This window comes from Ambystoma mexicanum, chromosome 14, assembly GCF_040938575.1.
Source record: "Ambystoma mexicanum isolate Mex_15411 chromosome 14, UKY_AmexF1_1, whole genome shotgun sequence".
Taxonomy (NCBI): domain Eukaryota; kingdom Metazoa; phylum Chordata; class Amphibia; order Caudata; family Ambystomatidae; genus Ambystoma; species Ambystoma mexicanum.
In genome coordinates this window covers 627,866,550-627,882,486 of record NC_090940.1, presented here as the reverse complement: position 1 = coordinate 627,882,486, position 15,937 = coordinate 627,866,550, and the positions used below count along the sequence as shown (strand labels likewise).

The 15,937-nt window shown below is 45.7% G+C and overlaps 1 protein-coding gene across 2 annotated transcripts in view; it reads left to right on the top strand.

Moving 5' to 3' along the window:
* The window catches only part of ACTR10 (actin related protein 10), a 146,204-nt gene that overhangs the window by 121,844 nt on the left and 8,423 nt on the right, over window positions 1–15,937 (top strand). For both annotated transcript variants that reach the window (XM_069638090.1, XM_069638089.1), the window contains one exon: window positions 8,785–8,986. In XM_069638090.1, coding sequence (XP_069494191.1) covers window positions 8,785–8,986 — 202 coding nt within the window. The remainder of the gene's footprint in view (window positions 1–8,784; window positions 8,987–15,937) is intronic.

Genomic DNA, 15,937 nt, shown 5'->3' with positions numbered 1-15,937 from the left:
GGTATCGTTCAAAAATACAGAATTGAATACTGCGCAAGATCGTTTACTGCAAAAATAGCAGTAACGGAAATGTTGCAGCTACAATAATGCTCGTAGCAGGTCCAGAGGTTGCAGGGGTGTCTGCGTTGTGTTGCTGGTAAATATGGATGTGGCAAACTGGTTTGAGGGTTTGCGATGAAGAAGGGAAGACAGAGAAGATGATAAAGTCTTGTGGGAGTAGAGGAACACGCCGGTAGGGCAGAGGAAAAGCGAGCAGAGTAAGGCGGAAGGAGGCGAGCGGAGACGTACGTGCCAAAAAAAGGTAAGCAGACTGACAAAGAAGAATCCCGGAAAGGCCTTTAGGGAGGTGGGGGAGGCACATGTCTCAACTTTGATGCATCCGACTACAAGAAAAGAACAGCTCAGCCGCGCTACCATCGCACTATATGATCAATGTGTGCCTCTGTTTTTTAATTTGAGATTTTCCGATTCAACATTTTCGGTGGCACAGTGAACACATAGATCCTTCTTATGCAGCTAATGGTACTCTAATCAACCTCCAGAACTCTTCATTCAGGTCCCCTGTGGATCTCCCTAGGATTGTTTACTACCACATCTGCATCTAAGGAGTAAAACTGGGAGTTGCATCTCGTTTCCCTCATATAAGTGGGTTGCCTATTGACGTCTATGGGGAACATTTTACTCACCTGAACGCTGCAAAGTGACTTTGGAGGTTGTTACCTGCCCTTTGACATTTTGCTGCATCCCGTTTGTGTCCAGGGAGTTTTAGATTAAGGACTGGGATTTCAGCCTGCACCAGTAATGTTTGATGTCTTTATACAGATATGCATTACTGCTCCATAAATGTGACTGCCTGATTACACTGTAACTGATTTGGATGACAAGGTTTTTATTTTTCCCTGTAGTGGAATACCTTTGTGCTTTTTAGACCAAATGTCTTGTCCTTTGGTGGCCTCTGGCTAAGTTTTAGTCTTGTTTTCCGCACGTCTCAAAGTTAATTGATTTGTGAGGTGTCCATTTGTATGTTTCGAATACTAGCTCCTAGAGGTCCAGAAATACTGTGACTTTCTTAGTGTTGGCCTATCTTATCTGTGGTTTTTAATGCCATTTTCCCCACTCTTCCTACTCCTTGGCCCTTTTTGTAATGTGCCTATCACAATGTAGTGAGCCGTTATAATACACTAGGTACTGACATTGTGTGTTATGTTCACCAATAGTACTAACTTAACTGATTTTATCTTAGTGTGATTTATAATGCGCACCGCTGCCATTTTCAGGGTCTCCAGGCACTTTGGCTGATCTGAAAAGGAATCTGGGATCGTGGTTGGTTAGTGGGTTCGAGAGGCAGAGCGCATGAGCGCTTTGATGTGCCGTTGGTTGCTTCAGTTCAGAAATCAACGTGTGTGTGTGTGTGTGTGTGTGTGTGTGTGTGTGTGTGTGTGTGTTTGGTTAGTGGTGGTCAAGCCGTTTTTTTTGTATGTGCCTGTGCATGCATGGGTGATTTGCATGTTTGTGGTTCATTTTTCTGTGGTGCGTTTGAGGTAGTGGGTATTGCGCTGCAGAATGTGTGTCAGTTGCGGTGGTTTCAAGTTTCTGCTGAGATGGGAGTGTTTTTTTTTTTTTATTTTTTACATTTTTGTGTTTAGGTTGGGTATGCAGAATAATTGGAAGTTTTATTATGATGGAGGTATATATGTGTAACCTAATGTGTATAATTCTCAGAAGGGCAGTATTGTCTATGGTTAAGTGCATGGACTTCTTGTACCTTTTTGTGTCTGCATACTTCCACCTCCTAGAGTTAAACCTGGCTGCCCTGCCAGTAGACCATTTTAAGATTGGTTTGACTTTCCTTTTGGGCTGACTGATCTGTCCCACCTTAAGTTTAGTGTTTGTACAGCCCTCACCAGAAGCCTGTGCAAAACCTGCCTTAACACCGGGCCCCTAAGAAAGCTTTTTGTTCATAATGCTGAATTGATAGTCTTCTGTTGCCAATTTAGATACCTCACAGGTGGACCAAGTCAAAAGGCTCACAAATTCGTTTATGTACAAATGAAACCGTTACAGACACAAATGACTGGTACTCCTACTGTACACCCGATTCAACCTCTGAGGGACCAGTCCACGCCCCATGTATAACATATAATATATCTGGCAGCAGCTGTACAGTTAGCTTGAAGCTGAAACTGGAGGCTAAGATATGCTGGGTCTAGCCAGAAACCCTAGCCACAGGACCTGGTCCACCTTAGTAGAGGAATTTTTGCTTATGGTCTGGTGAGGCCCAGTTATTTCACTGAGCGGCATTAACCCTGCCCAGTAATTTGACTTGGCCCTCCACTTACAGCGTTCCCTCAAACCTCTGCTTGCAGTTCCAGTGGTCTCCTACTCAGGAGTGTTGCATCCTCCTGCCTGGAACACCTTGGCGGCTTTTCCGTCCAACCTTTTACATCAATGACGTAGCAGTACATTGTTGTCGTCACGTCGCCCCAATGCATTTAGCTCTAGATCTGCCCTGAACATGGGTAGATCTTGCTCAGCTATCTGGACCAGTCCATGCATCCAGGAACCCGCGGCTTCTCATATCATTTCCTGGAAATCTTCAAACCGCCTTGCATGATAAGAAACCCCTAAATACTTTGCACATCTATATCGCCATGTTTCATTATTATTCAGATGTAGCGGAGTTCAGCAGGAATCTGCAGCTATTTCTTGTTGCCCTTTTTCTTTTTTTTCTTATTGCCTTCAAGGAGTGGTCTTCCTCTGCCAAAATTCCTCCAACCATCACTGCTGTAATGGTTTTCCCCACATTGGGGTACCTCAACTGTACGTACTGGTCTTTTGTTGGGTGCCCATAAGCTCTGTTTCATAAGAACCTGGAATCCCTAACTGTGTTAGTTTAGGCCTAGTGGTAAGGACAGGCCTCTATCCCGGTCACAAGGCTCAGAGGGTTCTATTCAATCCAGGAAAGCCAGACTGCCTCGAGGTGGTACAGGTTAGGATCAGCAGAGACCCTCCCTCTGTTCTCAGGGCCTTACCTGGACCTCTGTGACTTGGCCTCTGACGCTGAGGAGAGCACTTTGCCTGTGCTATCCGACCCAGAGCTTATCTCTTGCACAGCTGGTAGTACAATCCCAAACCGCAACAATATTCACTTTAGCAAAGGTGGTCTTGCAAGGAACCCAGGTGCTCACCTGAGACTAGAGGCTGTGAACGTTTTGATCAGAGCATCAGGCGAGCGCCACCGGCCCCTTCTCACTACACCCAAGGTCTCTATTTATGGGAAAAAGGGACCACATGTGTTGAAGAGGACTCTCTTGGGAAGAGGGAGAATTTGCATTTACTGCAATCCTACAGAGGTGTAATGAATGACGCTGCAGCAGACTCAGACAGTGCCCTGTATCCAAGCTGGGAACTCAATGCGGGTCTTAAGATTTTCTGGGCTCCAGAGGCTTTTGACTTCATTGCTCACAATTTGAGTAGAGCTTCATATCCCTTTAAAGTGAGAGGTGCGCCATAATTCCTTAGTGAAATCTGGCATTATGAAGTAATCGCTGTCCTCCTGATATGGATTACAAAGGGTGTGCTGGGCATTCAATCCCTGTGAAGGGAACAAGTGGCAAAGAAACGCTGGTCACTATATCGCTGTGACTGTGTTGTGGTTTGAGAACCTAGTGGAGTTCAGTATTCCCATTACAGGGTTCTAAATTGAGGGCACACCTGGGTGCTATTTAGCTCCTGCCTCTAGCATAGTAGAGCCTGGTTAGCTTGAAACCAACAGCTACCAGGAGCTACTTTTGGCTCCTAGGGCCAACTGGTGACCTACAAACATGTAAATATGACATTCATTTTGAGTGTTTGAGAATGTTAATAAAGAAGAATTAGAACACCTCTAATACACATTTAAACACATTGGTTCTTACAAAATGGACAAAAGGTTAAGGGAGCATCTTTGGTAGCTCCTAGTTCCCTTGCGGTATTTCCTGCCTACTGGGTGATGAGACGCACAGATGGTTTTAGCTCCTCCTCATCGAATCACAATTTCGAACCCTGCATTATAGTGAAAACCCTGACACTATATCATTGTGTCATTTTGACGGTGTTATGGAGGCCAACATCAAGGAGGGAATCCTTGTTCTGTTGTGCACATACTTGTAGATCCCTTTGGCGTTTATCCTATCCATTTCCTGTTGTGTGTTTTTGGGAGCCAAGAAGCAGCTGGCATTCGATGCCCGAGACTTTGTGCTTGGAGAACCTGGGTGTGGTCAGTAACCACATGTTTCAGCATGTGATACTTATTGGCTGGCACACCGTGTAGTGGCTTTTCTACCCAAAGATATTTTACCTTTGTCTGCCATTTTGGATTGGCACTGCAGCCTGTGGCACTTATTGCTACCAATGAGACCCTTGCCTATTTTCTCGCATAAACGGTTAATACTTGGGATTTTTTTATACTTGCGAGAGCCTGTGAATGTAAGTTAGCGGCGTCTGTGAACAGGCCAGTGAGCAACACTTGCAGACTTAACCATCTTTACTCATGGGTCTGAACTTCTATTAGGTTGTCCATTTTGTACTATATTCTTACATTGCCAAGAGTGGAAAGGGTCCCTGTGATTGGGACAGAGAAGGCTAAGGATGGCCTGGGGAACCCTCTCTATGCCCCTTTTAAAGCTCCTGCATCTAGGAGCAGGTGGTGGTTCCCAGCAGCCCCCAGTCCCAAAAACGCCATTGGTGTTTGTCCCAACAACGACTTATCTGTAAATAAAATGCTTGTACATTGACTACTTCAGTCGCATGTTTTGTCACTACATCATAGTCTTTCAGACTTCTGAGCCCTACCTGTGCCAACCTCCTTACTGCACCTGCCTACCCTGTCCACCCTTAGTTTTACGGGACACCTTAAGCAACCCTTACTGTTCAACGTGACTTTGCATTTTTTCTTTAAATGCCTTCAACATTTTGTTGAATTTCCTGGAGACTTCGAACAAGTGTGTGTTCTGTGACGAATTGAGGGAATTCCTCCCTTCTCCCCAAAGGCGAACCCTCCACCGCCCTTTGAGGCTAGTGAGATGAGTCTGCTCCGCAAAACACACTCCCTATTGGTAGAGGCAAGTGGGACCTCACTGGGAGAGACTCCCCTTTGGGGACAGGTACTCCTGCTCCCATAAAGCACTCCCTGAGACTGGACACATGGGATGCTCAAATGAACAAGAATATACAAAGTATCCAGAAAGGGATGAAGATGCACCTAACAATGCTATTATCTTGTGGGAGCCGAGCATACCCCTTTAAGCAAAAGTAACCAATCTACTGAGACATGGAGGTTGATTAATGAGTTCTTTGTGAGAACCCAGCGAGCAGCAGAGAGGAGACCTGGCTTTGGGGAACTCCCCTGCTACGTCATTCCTGGTGAAGACGGAAACCCAGAAGTCGTCGAGTTTCAAACTCGCCAGAGAAAGCAGTGTGGGATGCCCGTGACATTGCAAAGCCAAATTGAGAACCCAGCAGGACACAAGCCTGCCGAAAGGTGGTGGTGAGACCACAAACGGGCAACCGTGGTGGATAGTTTTAATTGTTTATTTATAATGCGCTTAATACCCAGAGGTTTCTAAGCACGGACCCGAGGTTTGAACCTGTGTTGCTCTGCATCGTCTTGCTTCCAAGGCGAGCGTGTTGAACCTGAGCTATCCTCCCGTCACATAGGATAGCCCTATGTGATGAATCTGAGGATGTCGTCCCTTCTTTCCTAGGGGGAGACCTTTGCCATGGGGCTAGGTGCCAGGGCCGTGCATCCACAGTACAGTAGCCCCCCCTACCCCCCCCCCAGTGTGGTACACATAGGGAGGATCATGTTTGGGGGGACCTTATGGGATCTGGGACGACCATTCTCAGAGAATGCAGTATTCCCCCGCGTCGGTCCATCTAAACCGTCCTCCAATAATAACCCCCCCCCCCCTCTTAATAGGACCAATATCTTCTCTTGTCAAGTTAGTCAACCGAATATACTTGACAAGACTAATACATCAGAAAATGCAAAGTATGCTACATGTGGTTTGGAGAACTGTGAAAATGATGACCAGGAGTCCACGGGTCACTCTGGAGAAGCAGAGCGGAGCGCTCTAGACTCCCATAGTGTGTCATGGCCCAAATCAATTCAACCTTCTAGTGCGAGAGTTCAGACACAGCTCTGCTGAGATGCCAAGAGTGTGTTGTCCTCCGAGGAGGAAATCGGTCAGCCGTGCACCAGCCGAGTAGACGAGAGCCAGAAGGGAAGCCACAAGTGGAGGATACTGAGAACCTGAATGTGGTCCATGACCGGATTGCTCAGGGTATTGCGAGACAAACCTCCAGGCATCAGCAAAGCACCTTGAGAGGCAGGACACGCAGCTGTGAAGAAGCGAATGTCCACAGACCTCGTCGGTTCCCCGAAAGTTACCAGAGCCTCGAGAGAAGAAGCAGCTGCTTTGTAAATGCCAGGAACGTGCACAGAGAAGGCAAACGGGTACCCGGGTTACCCAAGAGCTGCTGGAGGTCCGGGGAAGCAAGAGGTTGAAGGCAGAGGCTTGAGTAAGAAGGTCTGGGACCCATAGAATGGTGTGAGTCTGGAACCCGCAGCCTTATGAGAAACCGAGAATAAGAGGGTTTGGAACGCTAAATATTAAATGAGCAAATAAGAAATAGTTATATACTTGGTCGGGGAGCAGACCAAGCAGATGCAATGCTGCAATGCGACTCTGGGACCCACACTCGTATGAGAGACAGAACTTCAAGCCATTCAGAATATTGCGAGTTTGGATCCCGCACCAGATTCCTTGAGGGGACATTGCCTGTCAGGAGAGTGAAACGAGCCGTTCTGAATATTGCAAATCTGGGACCCGCACCCAAAGTGAGAGAAGAATAATCGAAACGAATCCTACGCTTGGTAAAGGGAGTACACCAAGTTCTTGGGATAAAGCAGTATGGATTCAAGAAACCTATTCTTGTGGATTATCCAGTGGCATTTGTTTAAGGAATTACAGGCCTGAGAGGCTTGCAAGGAAAAAGTAGCACAAGGAGGCATTTAGGGGAATAGATCACAACCTTAGCCTTGGAGTTCTACATTTGTGAACATTTCTGTATTTCGCCAGTTTTGATTACCCAAGAGAATGAACTTTTCTGTTGGTGGAACCTCAATGAACACTTCATTTTAGAAGATATCATCCTTGCACAGTTGGTTTAAGTTTAGTGTTAGGAACAGAGGTAAGCTTTTGAGATACAACGGGGACAGACGTTTTTAGTTTTGGACATTCTGACTATTTCCTTAGTTTTTTTTGAGTGAGGGACACCCCTCTTAGTTTTAGGGACAGAGAGGCATTTTCCAACCCTTTTCTTGAATAATAAACGTTTCTGCTCAAAAATATGCTACCATTGTGTCCGAGCCTTACTTCTGCACCCTCACACCATCCCCAAACTATTGCCGAGACCACCAGCAGAAGTGAGGCCAAAAACGTCCGGTCATGCCATGATCGACCGGGACGCTACGAAAAAGCCAAGGAAAGCGTAAAGAGAAATGCCAGTGAAACAAAGCAAGCAGTAGCTTGTGAGGAGAGGTGCCTGATCGACTAATCTTCTGAGCATGTCTCCTGCCAGGACCAAAGGTAACTGGAAGGACCAGAAACCCTGGGAAACCCACGGTATTGTTACAACGCACAAACAACTCGTCCCAGTGATGAATATGAAATCGAGTGCATTTGGAAACAAATTAACTGCAATCGTAATACTAAAAAAAGAATCCATTGAAAAGCTAAGCCAGGCTAAAGAAAAGCAAAGGAATGAAACTCCTTGGGGAAAAGGGGAAATCGACTAATAACTTTACACAAAGGCATAAAGAGAAAGAGAGAACCGAGTGTGAACCAAAGTCTGAAAGAGATGGACAATTGGAAAATATAATAAGAGAAGTAGCCCAACTGAAGGCGACTAATAGAACTGTCCATGAAGGACAATCTACCGGAACAAGAATACTTTACCAAGATATTCTAACGGCACCGTCAAGAGTTATGGATCATATGTGAAGTTCCAAAAGGGATCTCCAAAGAGAGAAGAAGATTTGATAATACGATTGATGAATTAAAGAGACTGATTCACGAAGTCACAAGAGACTATTTACAAATCAAATGCTAATGAGGAACACACATAGTGCTACGAGGAGTACCTTTAGGAGAAGGGAGTCATTCTACTGATTTGTTAGTTTGTATGAGTGATAGGGTAGTGTTGGACAGCTGACTTGTTTATTTGTACATTCACGACTGACGAACGAGCACCTTAGTAACGTAGGCATCACTATGTGATGGGGAAAGGTAGGCCTTTTTAGTTAATTTAATAAAACGGCGTACGCCATGTCATGCAAGAGTCGTTGTCCTTCTGACCCGCCACAGTTCTCACATTACTGTGTGATGTTTTACATTAGAGCATTTCTTTAAGTAACCTATCTGGAGCTGCCGCCTTCTTGTGTTGTATTCCGTTTGTACATTGTGTACACACAGTTACACAGTCCAATGCCGTCCCCAGAAAGCCTAGGCGGTGTCTACTTGCTCCTCCCAGATTATTTCCCGGAGATGCAGCCTCTTGATTTCAGACTTGACAGTATACGGTTTTCTGATCACCAAATGATTTAGAAAATCAATAAACCAAATACGTTGGTTGGGCTAGAACTATAAAGGATTCTCCAAACATGTTTAACCCCAATGTTGTGATGTGCCAGCTGAAATGGAAGTTACATTTCTGTGTACTTTGTGTTTCAATTTTCTCCAGTGCCCAATAGACACAAGAAAGCAGCTGGCTGAGAACCTGGTGGTCATGGGTGGCACTACGATGCTGCCTGGATTTCTACACCGATTGATGGCAGAGATCCGATATTTAGTGGAAAAGCCAAAATACAAAGAGGCTCTTGCAACCAAGACTTTCAGAATCCACAACCCTCCTGCAAAGCCCAACTGTGTCGCCTGGCTTGGAGGTAAGAGCCAACATGAATGATTGACCTTGAATTGTGTTTTTTCTTCTTCAGAGTGGCTTACTAATTGGCACTCGCCTCAACTCTCCCTTTGAAATGAGCTCTCTGAACCGGTAGGTAACGCGTTGGTTCCATGAATGGTATCTCAGTTCACTATGTTTACACTTACTTCTCGTCTTGTGTTTTAGCTCCCCTAGCTCACAATGTATTCACCAGCCCCATCTCTTGTATTGATCACCTGTAAATGGCAGAGAGTCGCCCCATTATCAACATTGGATTTGTGACTAGTCCAGGACTCTCATCTGAGGGTTCAAGTCCTAAACTGTACCTCAGGCAAGAGACCATGAACTCTTGCTTTTTCATGACTAGTTTACGTAATGTTTTCAAGGATAAGTCCACATCCTTTTCCAGGACTCTTTGAAGTGCCCCCTCAGACTGTTGCCCTCTCACGGTTAGGTTGTCACGGTGAAATCCAGTTTTAGCAGCTGAACCGGTTTCCCTGTACGTGAAAGGGAAACCGTATGTGAAGCCATATATGGTCATGGCTTCTATCTGCTTTTGAAAAGCCGTGGCAGGTGACCCTGATTGGTCTGGGATTCTCGAGCTGTATCTGCTGCTTCAGTAAACGCTAGGGAAGTAGCTGGGGAAAGCTGGAATGGTACGACCTCTAGCTATTGGGGTGTCAGCCAAAGGTTGGAAAGGGTGCACCGTAGTGTTTGGAAGCAAAGTTTGCACTCTGCTCCCGTGTTCTCCCTTTCTAACCTGGGAGTTTTCCCCCTTATCGTGACAAACCCTCGGAAGAGTCCTGAAGCAAAAGAAGATGCCACCAACCAGAGGACCACCCTCAGGAAGGTTTGCTGTGCATCTTGCCAAGACCAGGCTGACTGCAACGCTCTGCCAGTACCTGCAGAATGGTTTGACAGTAGGGATTACCAAACTCTATAGGCCATCCTGGGGTTGAGGGAAGCCTTGGCTGTGGAGGGAACCTCCTGCACCAGACGAGAGAGGGATGCCCATTTTCGAGCCCCTTGGCAATTTCTTCAATAAAAAGCCTTGAACTGCCTTGGAGAGTTAGTGTGTTTTGAGGCCATCTGTGAAACCCTCTTGAGTCTCCGGAAAGTGTGCAACACCAGAATTTAACTGATTGGTACATGAGCCGAGATCTCTGTATGCCCCAACAGTTTCATTTATCGGTGCAATTCTGACCTGCACCACATCAGAGCTTCCTGGGGCTCAGGACATTCATGTTTTTCTGTGCCCAGATTGCAAATAAGACTATTAAGATGGAAATTGAGACCTTGTATCAGAGTGGCAGTTTGAGAAATTACAATTTCAACACCCCAAATCTCCTCTGCTGGCGATTATATAAAAAAAAAAAAATTCTCTTGGAGGTTTGTCACAGCGGTCTAGTGAGGAAGGCAAAACTATCTACTGTGATGAACCTGATGGTGTCCTCACTCCTTTCCCAGTAGTGGCCTCTCCTTATGTGGCCAGGGGACGGCAGCCGCTACCTGATCCTGACCCTGGGGGGGTGAAGCAACATCATTGGTGGGACATGATGGTATCCCCAGTTCCCTTTCAGAGAGACCCCCTTCAGTAACCCAGGCCCTCATGGCTTATTGTGGCAGTAATCACCAATATTCCCAAACACTTAGTCTTAGAGTTCTGTGAGGGTTCAGAAAAGCGAGACAGATCCAAAGGTATAGTTTTCACAAGTTTTACCATTTTATTAAAATAAAAGGGGTGAGGTAAACGCCCATCGTTCCCTATCCTAATGAGAGTAGCCCTACCTAGCAATAAAGAAGATTACCTACTCTCCAATAGTTTCTGACCCTCACACCACTACATATAACACAAATGTAAAAGGAACATTTAGCTGGCTTCAGTTCAACTAAACATTGCAAAATGTTTAAACTCCTAGGTTTTAGAGAGCCCTCCTTGTGACCAGAGTTGGACTTCTGTCCCCTGGATCAATTCGGGAATACCCTTAGATACGTTCTGATGTGACCAATGATTTTTTCAATTCAACACAAAATGTCTTCTTCATCCATTACATCTTTTCCCCGTTCCAAAATAAATGTCTTTTCCACAAACACTTGTTCAAAGGCCAGACCAATAGTTCTCTTTCACAGTATCCTTCCTGATCAAGCAAAATGTCTCTTTTACAAACACTAGCGTGTTTTCCTCCACACACTCTTTTTCAGGCTCCAAAATACTTCTCAACACATCTGCTATTCTTCCAATAGAATGCTTTTGTGAGTATAGCATGACTACTAACTTTGGTTATGCCACAGTTTGTCAAAATGAATTACTTCTCAATGTTTCTTCACACCTTTTTAACACAGCCACATTTCTTTAGTTTGACTTTTTCTGCCCGGACTAACTCTAAATGGTCCCTTTCCTGGTTTACTCCCCTGCCAGGAAGAAAACTCCCATCACTACAGTTTGTTTCTTTAGTGATAATACGGGTTACTGGTTTCTCCAAGCTGACGTCTCATAACATGGAGAATTGTGGCTTCTTTGCATTTCTGCTCCTTCTGGATAACCTCTTGGCTGTTGGCAACGGGGGTTACAGGTTTCCCCAATTTGACTTCTCATTAATTGAGAATTGCACCCTTGTTTTACTGCGCCAGTTAAAGATTTTCTTTAGGAGTTAATTTAAGTCTCTTGGCCGCCCCCTCCTTCTGTCACCTTGCTCTAGGACTCCCTGTGTATCAATCCCAGGAGCAGCAAACGTCATGAGCCCCGGTGCCCTGTGTCCCTAATGAGGCTCACTGGTTACTGTTGGCAGCTTCAGCGTTCTCCTCGGGTGCTGCATGCTATTGCAGCTCTTCCCTTCAGTGTCTCGGCTTCTCTGGTGCCCCTCCGGTTCTGTCGCCATCTAGGTCTCTCTCCCTCTCTCTCTGGGAGCCTGTGCTGCTCTGCTCTCGGCAACCACGGTGTTCCCGGACTACCGTCTTCCTTCTGCACAACGTCAGGGCTGTATCTTCGCCTCTCTGCACACCTGCTACTCTGCATACGTTCCAACCTTAAGCCGCAGCTTGGGAGAGTAAAGACTGTCATGCTCCTTCAACTGTGGTCCATCTTCAAATTTAAATGTCCTGCTCAGGTGCCTTGCATCAAAACAACTATATTGTAGACATTCTTCAATGACATTCTCAATCCTCATTGACTCCTGGTCCTGCTTCCTCATCCCAGTACCACAGACATTATGGGTCTTGAAGTCCATAATAGGTTTATGCCTTTTGATGTCCATTTCCATTTGTCTATTGAACAGGATGTTATTAGAGTTAGGAAATGTTATAGGAGTGATGTAAGACTTAATATTTATAGAGATTCCCGGCCATTAGAGGATATCACTTGATATTTAGGAACTCCCAAGGTGTGCAACTTATTCTGTCCCAGTAACTTGCCACAGATGTTTCCTTGGGTTTCCTCATGAGAAGGACCTATGTGAGGACAGCAGGCTATCGGATACTTTGTCATTACGGAACACTCATCTTCACATGAAGATGAATGAAGAGTCTCTCCCAAAGGAGTCACCACTTCTCCCTGACATCCATCTTCTCCCATGTGATCCTCCCTCATGATACCACAGCCATGGTTAGGATCAGGTAGCGTCTGCCTTCCCCAGGCCACATGGCAGGAGATCTTAGTCTGGGGTTTAGTCATGATTCTGCAGGATTCATCACAACTCTCAAACACCCCACAGTGTTATCATTAACAAAGACTTGTCACGAAGAAGAGAGCAACTAGAATGACGATTACTCAGCCCGACTGAAGTGAGCGGTCCAGCTGTTGGAGGAATCTAATTGGCTACAGACAGCTCCCTTCCCTACTGCGAGAGTTCAAAGATGAAGCTGTGCAGAACTGGAGAGAGACCTGACCGGATAGTGATTGCTGGCAGTTCTGACCGGCTGGTGATTGCCGGGGGACCAGAGCTGTTGGGTGGACACACAAGCAAAGAAGGACACAAGACCGAGCAGCCCGCTGATGCAAGACACTGAGCAGGGGAAGCTCTGCAGCGTACACCAGAGCAGGGAGAGGGCCGGTGAGTGTTGGAGACGCTGACGCCTAGATAAGCACCACTGATGCGCGAGAGGAGCACACATGGGTCAGCCAAAGCCGCCTAATAATACCGGTGAGCCAGAGAACGCAGAAAGGGGATACTAAGGCGCTTCACAGCGTGGACCGCAGAGAAACCCAGAACGGAAGGGAGATGGGACATTGTGAAAACCAAATGAACAAAAGTGAATTTTAGAAAACTAAGTCTTGTGCGAGTCTGGGACCCGCACCCATAAGTGTAATTGTTGAAGTATACTATGTGATGAATCCAATGGAGTCATCACGGATTCCCTCGGCGGTGACCTCCTCCCATGTGGCCAAGGGACAGCAGCCGTTACCTGATCCTGACCCTGGGGGCAGTTTTATGAGGGAGGATCACATGGGAGGAGACAACTACAGGGAGCTGTCATGACTTCATTAGGAGTTGGTGTGTCCCTCCTCCATCCCTATGAGGAAGACCCTCTGATACCAAGGTTCTTAATGGCCTATTGCCATTTTAGTCCGGTTCCCACCCTTCACCCACAACTCACTCATAACATCTTTTGATCTTGATGTACCTTTTTGTAAAAACCATGGAAAAAAAATGCCCTGGAGTTAAAAAGGCAAAGAAAGTTATAGACTTCAACTCCCATAAACCGTCGGGTACTGAGTCGAGACTTTATGCAAAGTGACAGGAGAGCGGAGTTCAACATGCGTACTAGTTGTTTTCCCAAACCTGTGATGAAAGGGAAATTTAAAAATGGCAACCTTGTTCCATTGTGAGGAGTTGTTACAGCAAGCAGTGGAGAAGGAGACATGTTATCCACGCAAAGGCTTCGGACGCTGTGGCATTCAGTCAACCTCGCCAACGAGTGATTGAATGGTACAAGAGTGCTAATGCAAAAAAATACACAAAGGCAAAGTTTGTTTGAACGCAGCCAAGGCAGAGTATAAAAGCACGATTCAATAAGAATGTTTGAATGCAGACATCTTTTTATACACATGTGGTTTGTAATGAGCTGCAGATGCGAGTCCTCGTTCAATTGCCTGGCTATAGTTAGGCTTATTAGTGAGACATGCCTGGTATTGCTGCAAGGCTCTCTTCCTCATCTCAGTACCAGAGAGGTGTAGTTGCATATTGGGGTGTATGACTCCTAGTCGTCTCTTCCTCGTCCCAGTACTAGAATGGCATGACTGAGACAAAATAAGGGAAGCAAGTTTACACTAACCCATAAAGGTTGGAGAAGGATTGGGTGGGTTGTCGTTAGGAAAAGGGGATACCATGTCTCGGCCAAGGCCCCCCACTCCCAGTCCTCAAGGACCCTCCACCCAAGTGATCCTCCCTCACTTGTCCACCCCCAGGGTCAGGATCCAAAAGCAATGGCCTTTCCCTGGTCACCTGCGCAGATGACCCAAGGGGAATAGGAGTGAGAATACCCTCCCGTTTCACACTCCTCACAATTATCGCACGGAACAATCATCCCCTGAGAGATATTGTCCTGGCAGGGGAGTATACCAGGATGTATGAGAGAGTGAAATAGACATGGGAGAAAGACAGGCATGAGACTATACCAGGTGCTTTGCGAGTCTGGGACCTGCAACCAAATTATATCAAGGAAACATGTGAGGCAACATGGCAGGAAGTATACCAGATGTTTTGTGAGTTGGAGAATACAAAGGAAGATTCATGCCCTTAGGATGTTGAACCACATTGAATGTGAAAAAGACATGGGGGAGGGACTCATTTCCCCTGGAGTGAGATGCAACACCAAGAGGAGGGGGTTATCCTCTTGCACTACAAAAGAACTTGGTTATTCTTTTGAACTTTTGTTTTGCTGGATTGAACCCTGGGGAGAGGAGTTATTCCCTAAACAGTGATCATTATCAATTTGGACCTTATGTTGGATTATACCTTTTTGTTGAACTTGAACGTTTGTGCACTTTTCAAGCCAGCGACAATACCCTTAACACCTTAGAGTTACTTTTAGAATGAGGGGGCTAGGATAGGATTTCGGACTCGGGAAAGTTTGCTTTGGACATCTTGACACAGGACAGGCTGTTCGTTTTTGGTTGCAGTAGAGAAATAGCTTCTAGATTGGGGACAGTGTGGCCTTTTTCAACCCCTTTAGAGTTTATAGCAATCAGCATGAGTCATCTGCGTCTCATTCTTGGTTTCTCACACTACCCTATTAGCAAGATAGGTTTTTAATCAAAAGCAAGACCAAAAACTCTGTAGCAGGGGTCTGCAACCTTTGGCGCTCCTGTTTTTGGACTACAACACCTCTAGCAGCATAGTCAATGAGGAGAGAAGGTATCATGGGACGTGTAGTAGCCTGCTCAATAGAGTAGCTGTGGCAGAGCAGTCGGGCTTTAATCAAAGGAGGTAGGATGTCATTTAGTTACCCCAAGAGACTAAAATACTCTGGTATACGAACATATACCCTTCGTTATAAAATTACACCAACATTAACTACAGTTTTCAAATAAGTACTTTGTGTTGCACTATACTGTTGCTTTATGTTCTGTTTATGTATAAAAGCCATAACGTGGCCAAAGGTAGACCCTTCCCACTCCTTGCCTACATTTATGCCCATTGGCTCGTGATTAGCATGGTACATATATGGCTAATCGGTAGGGGGAGAAAAAGGGGACCTGGTTAGTGATAAAAATACTTTTTTTTAATAAAAGGTCATGTTCAGCAACCACAAATGCCAATACATGAACAGGTTCTTAATCCCACCCAACCTCTACAAAATAACCAGCAGTTTCATAGTGTAGCTTTATACATTTCCACAGGCAGGAGGCCAATGCGAAATTTATAAAAGGCATTATAAAATTCTTGTCTTTAGTGTAAATCTCCAGGGACCGAAGGGAGACGCAGGAAAATGTCTGATTTTATTGTTTAATATC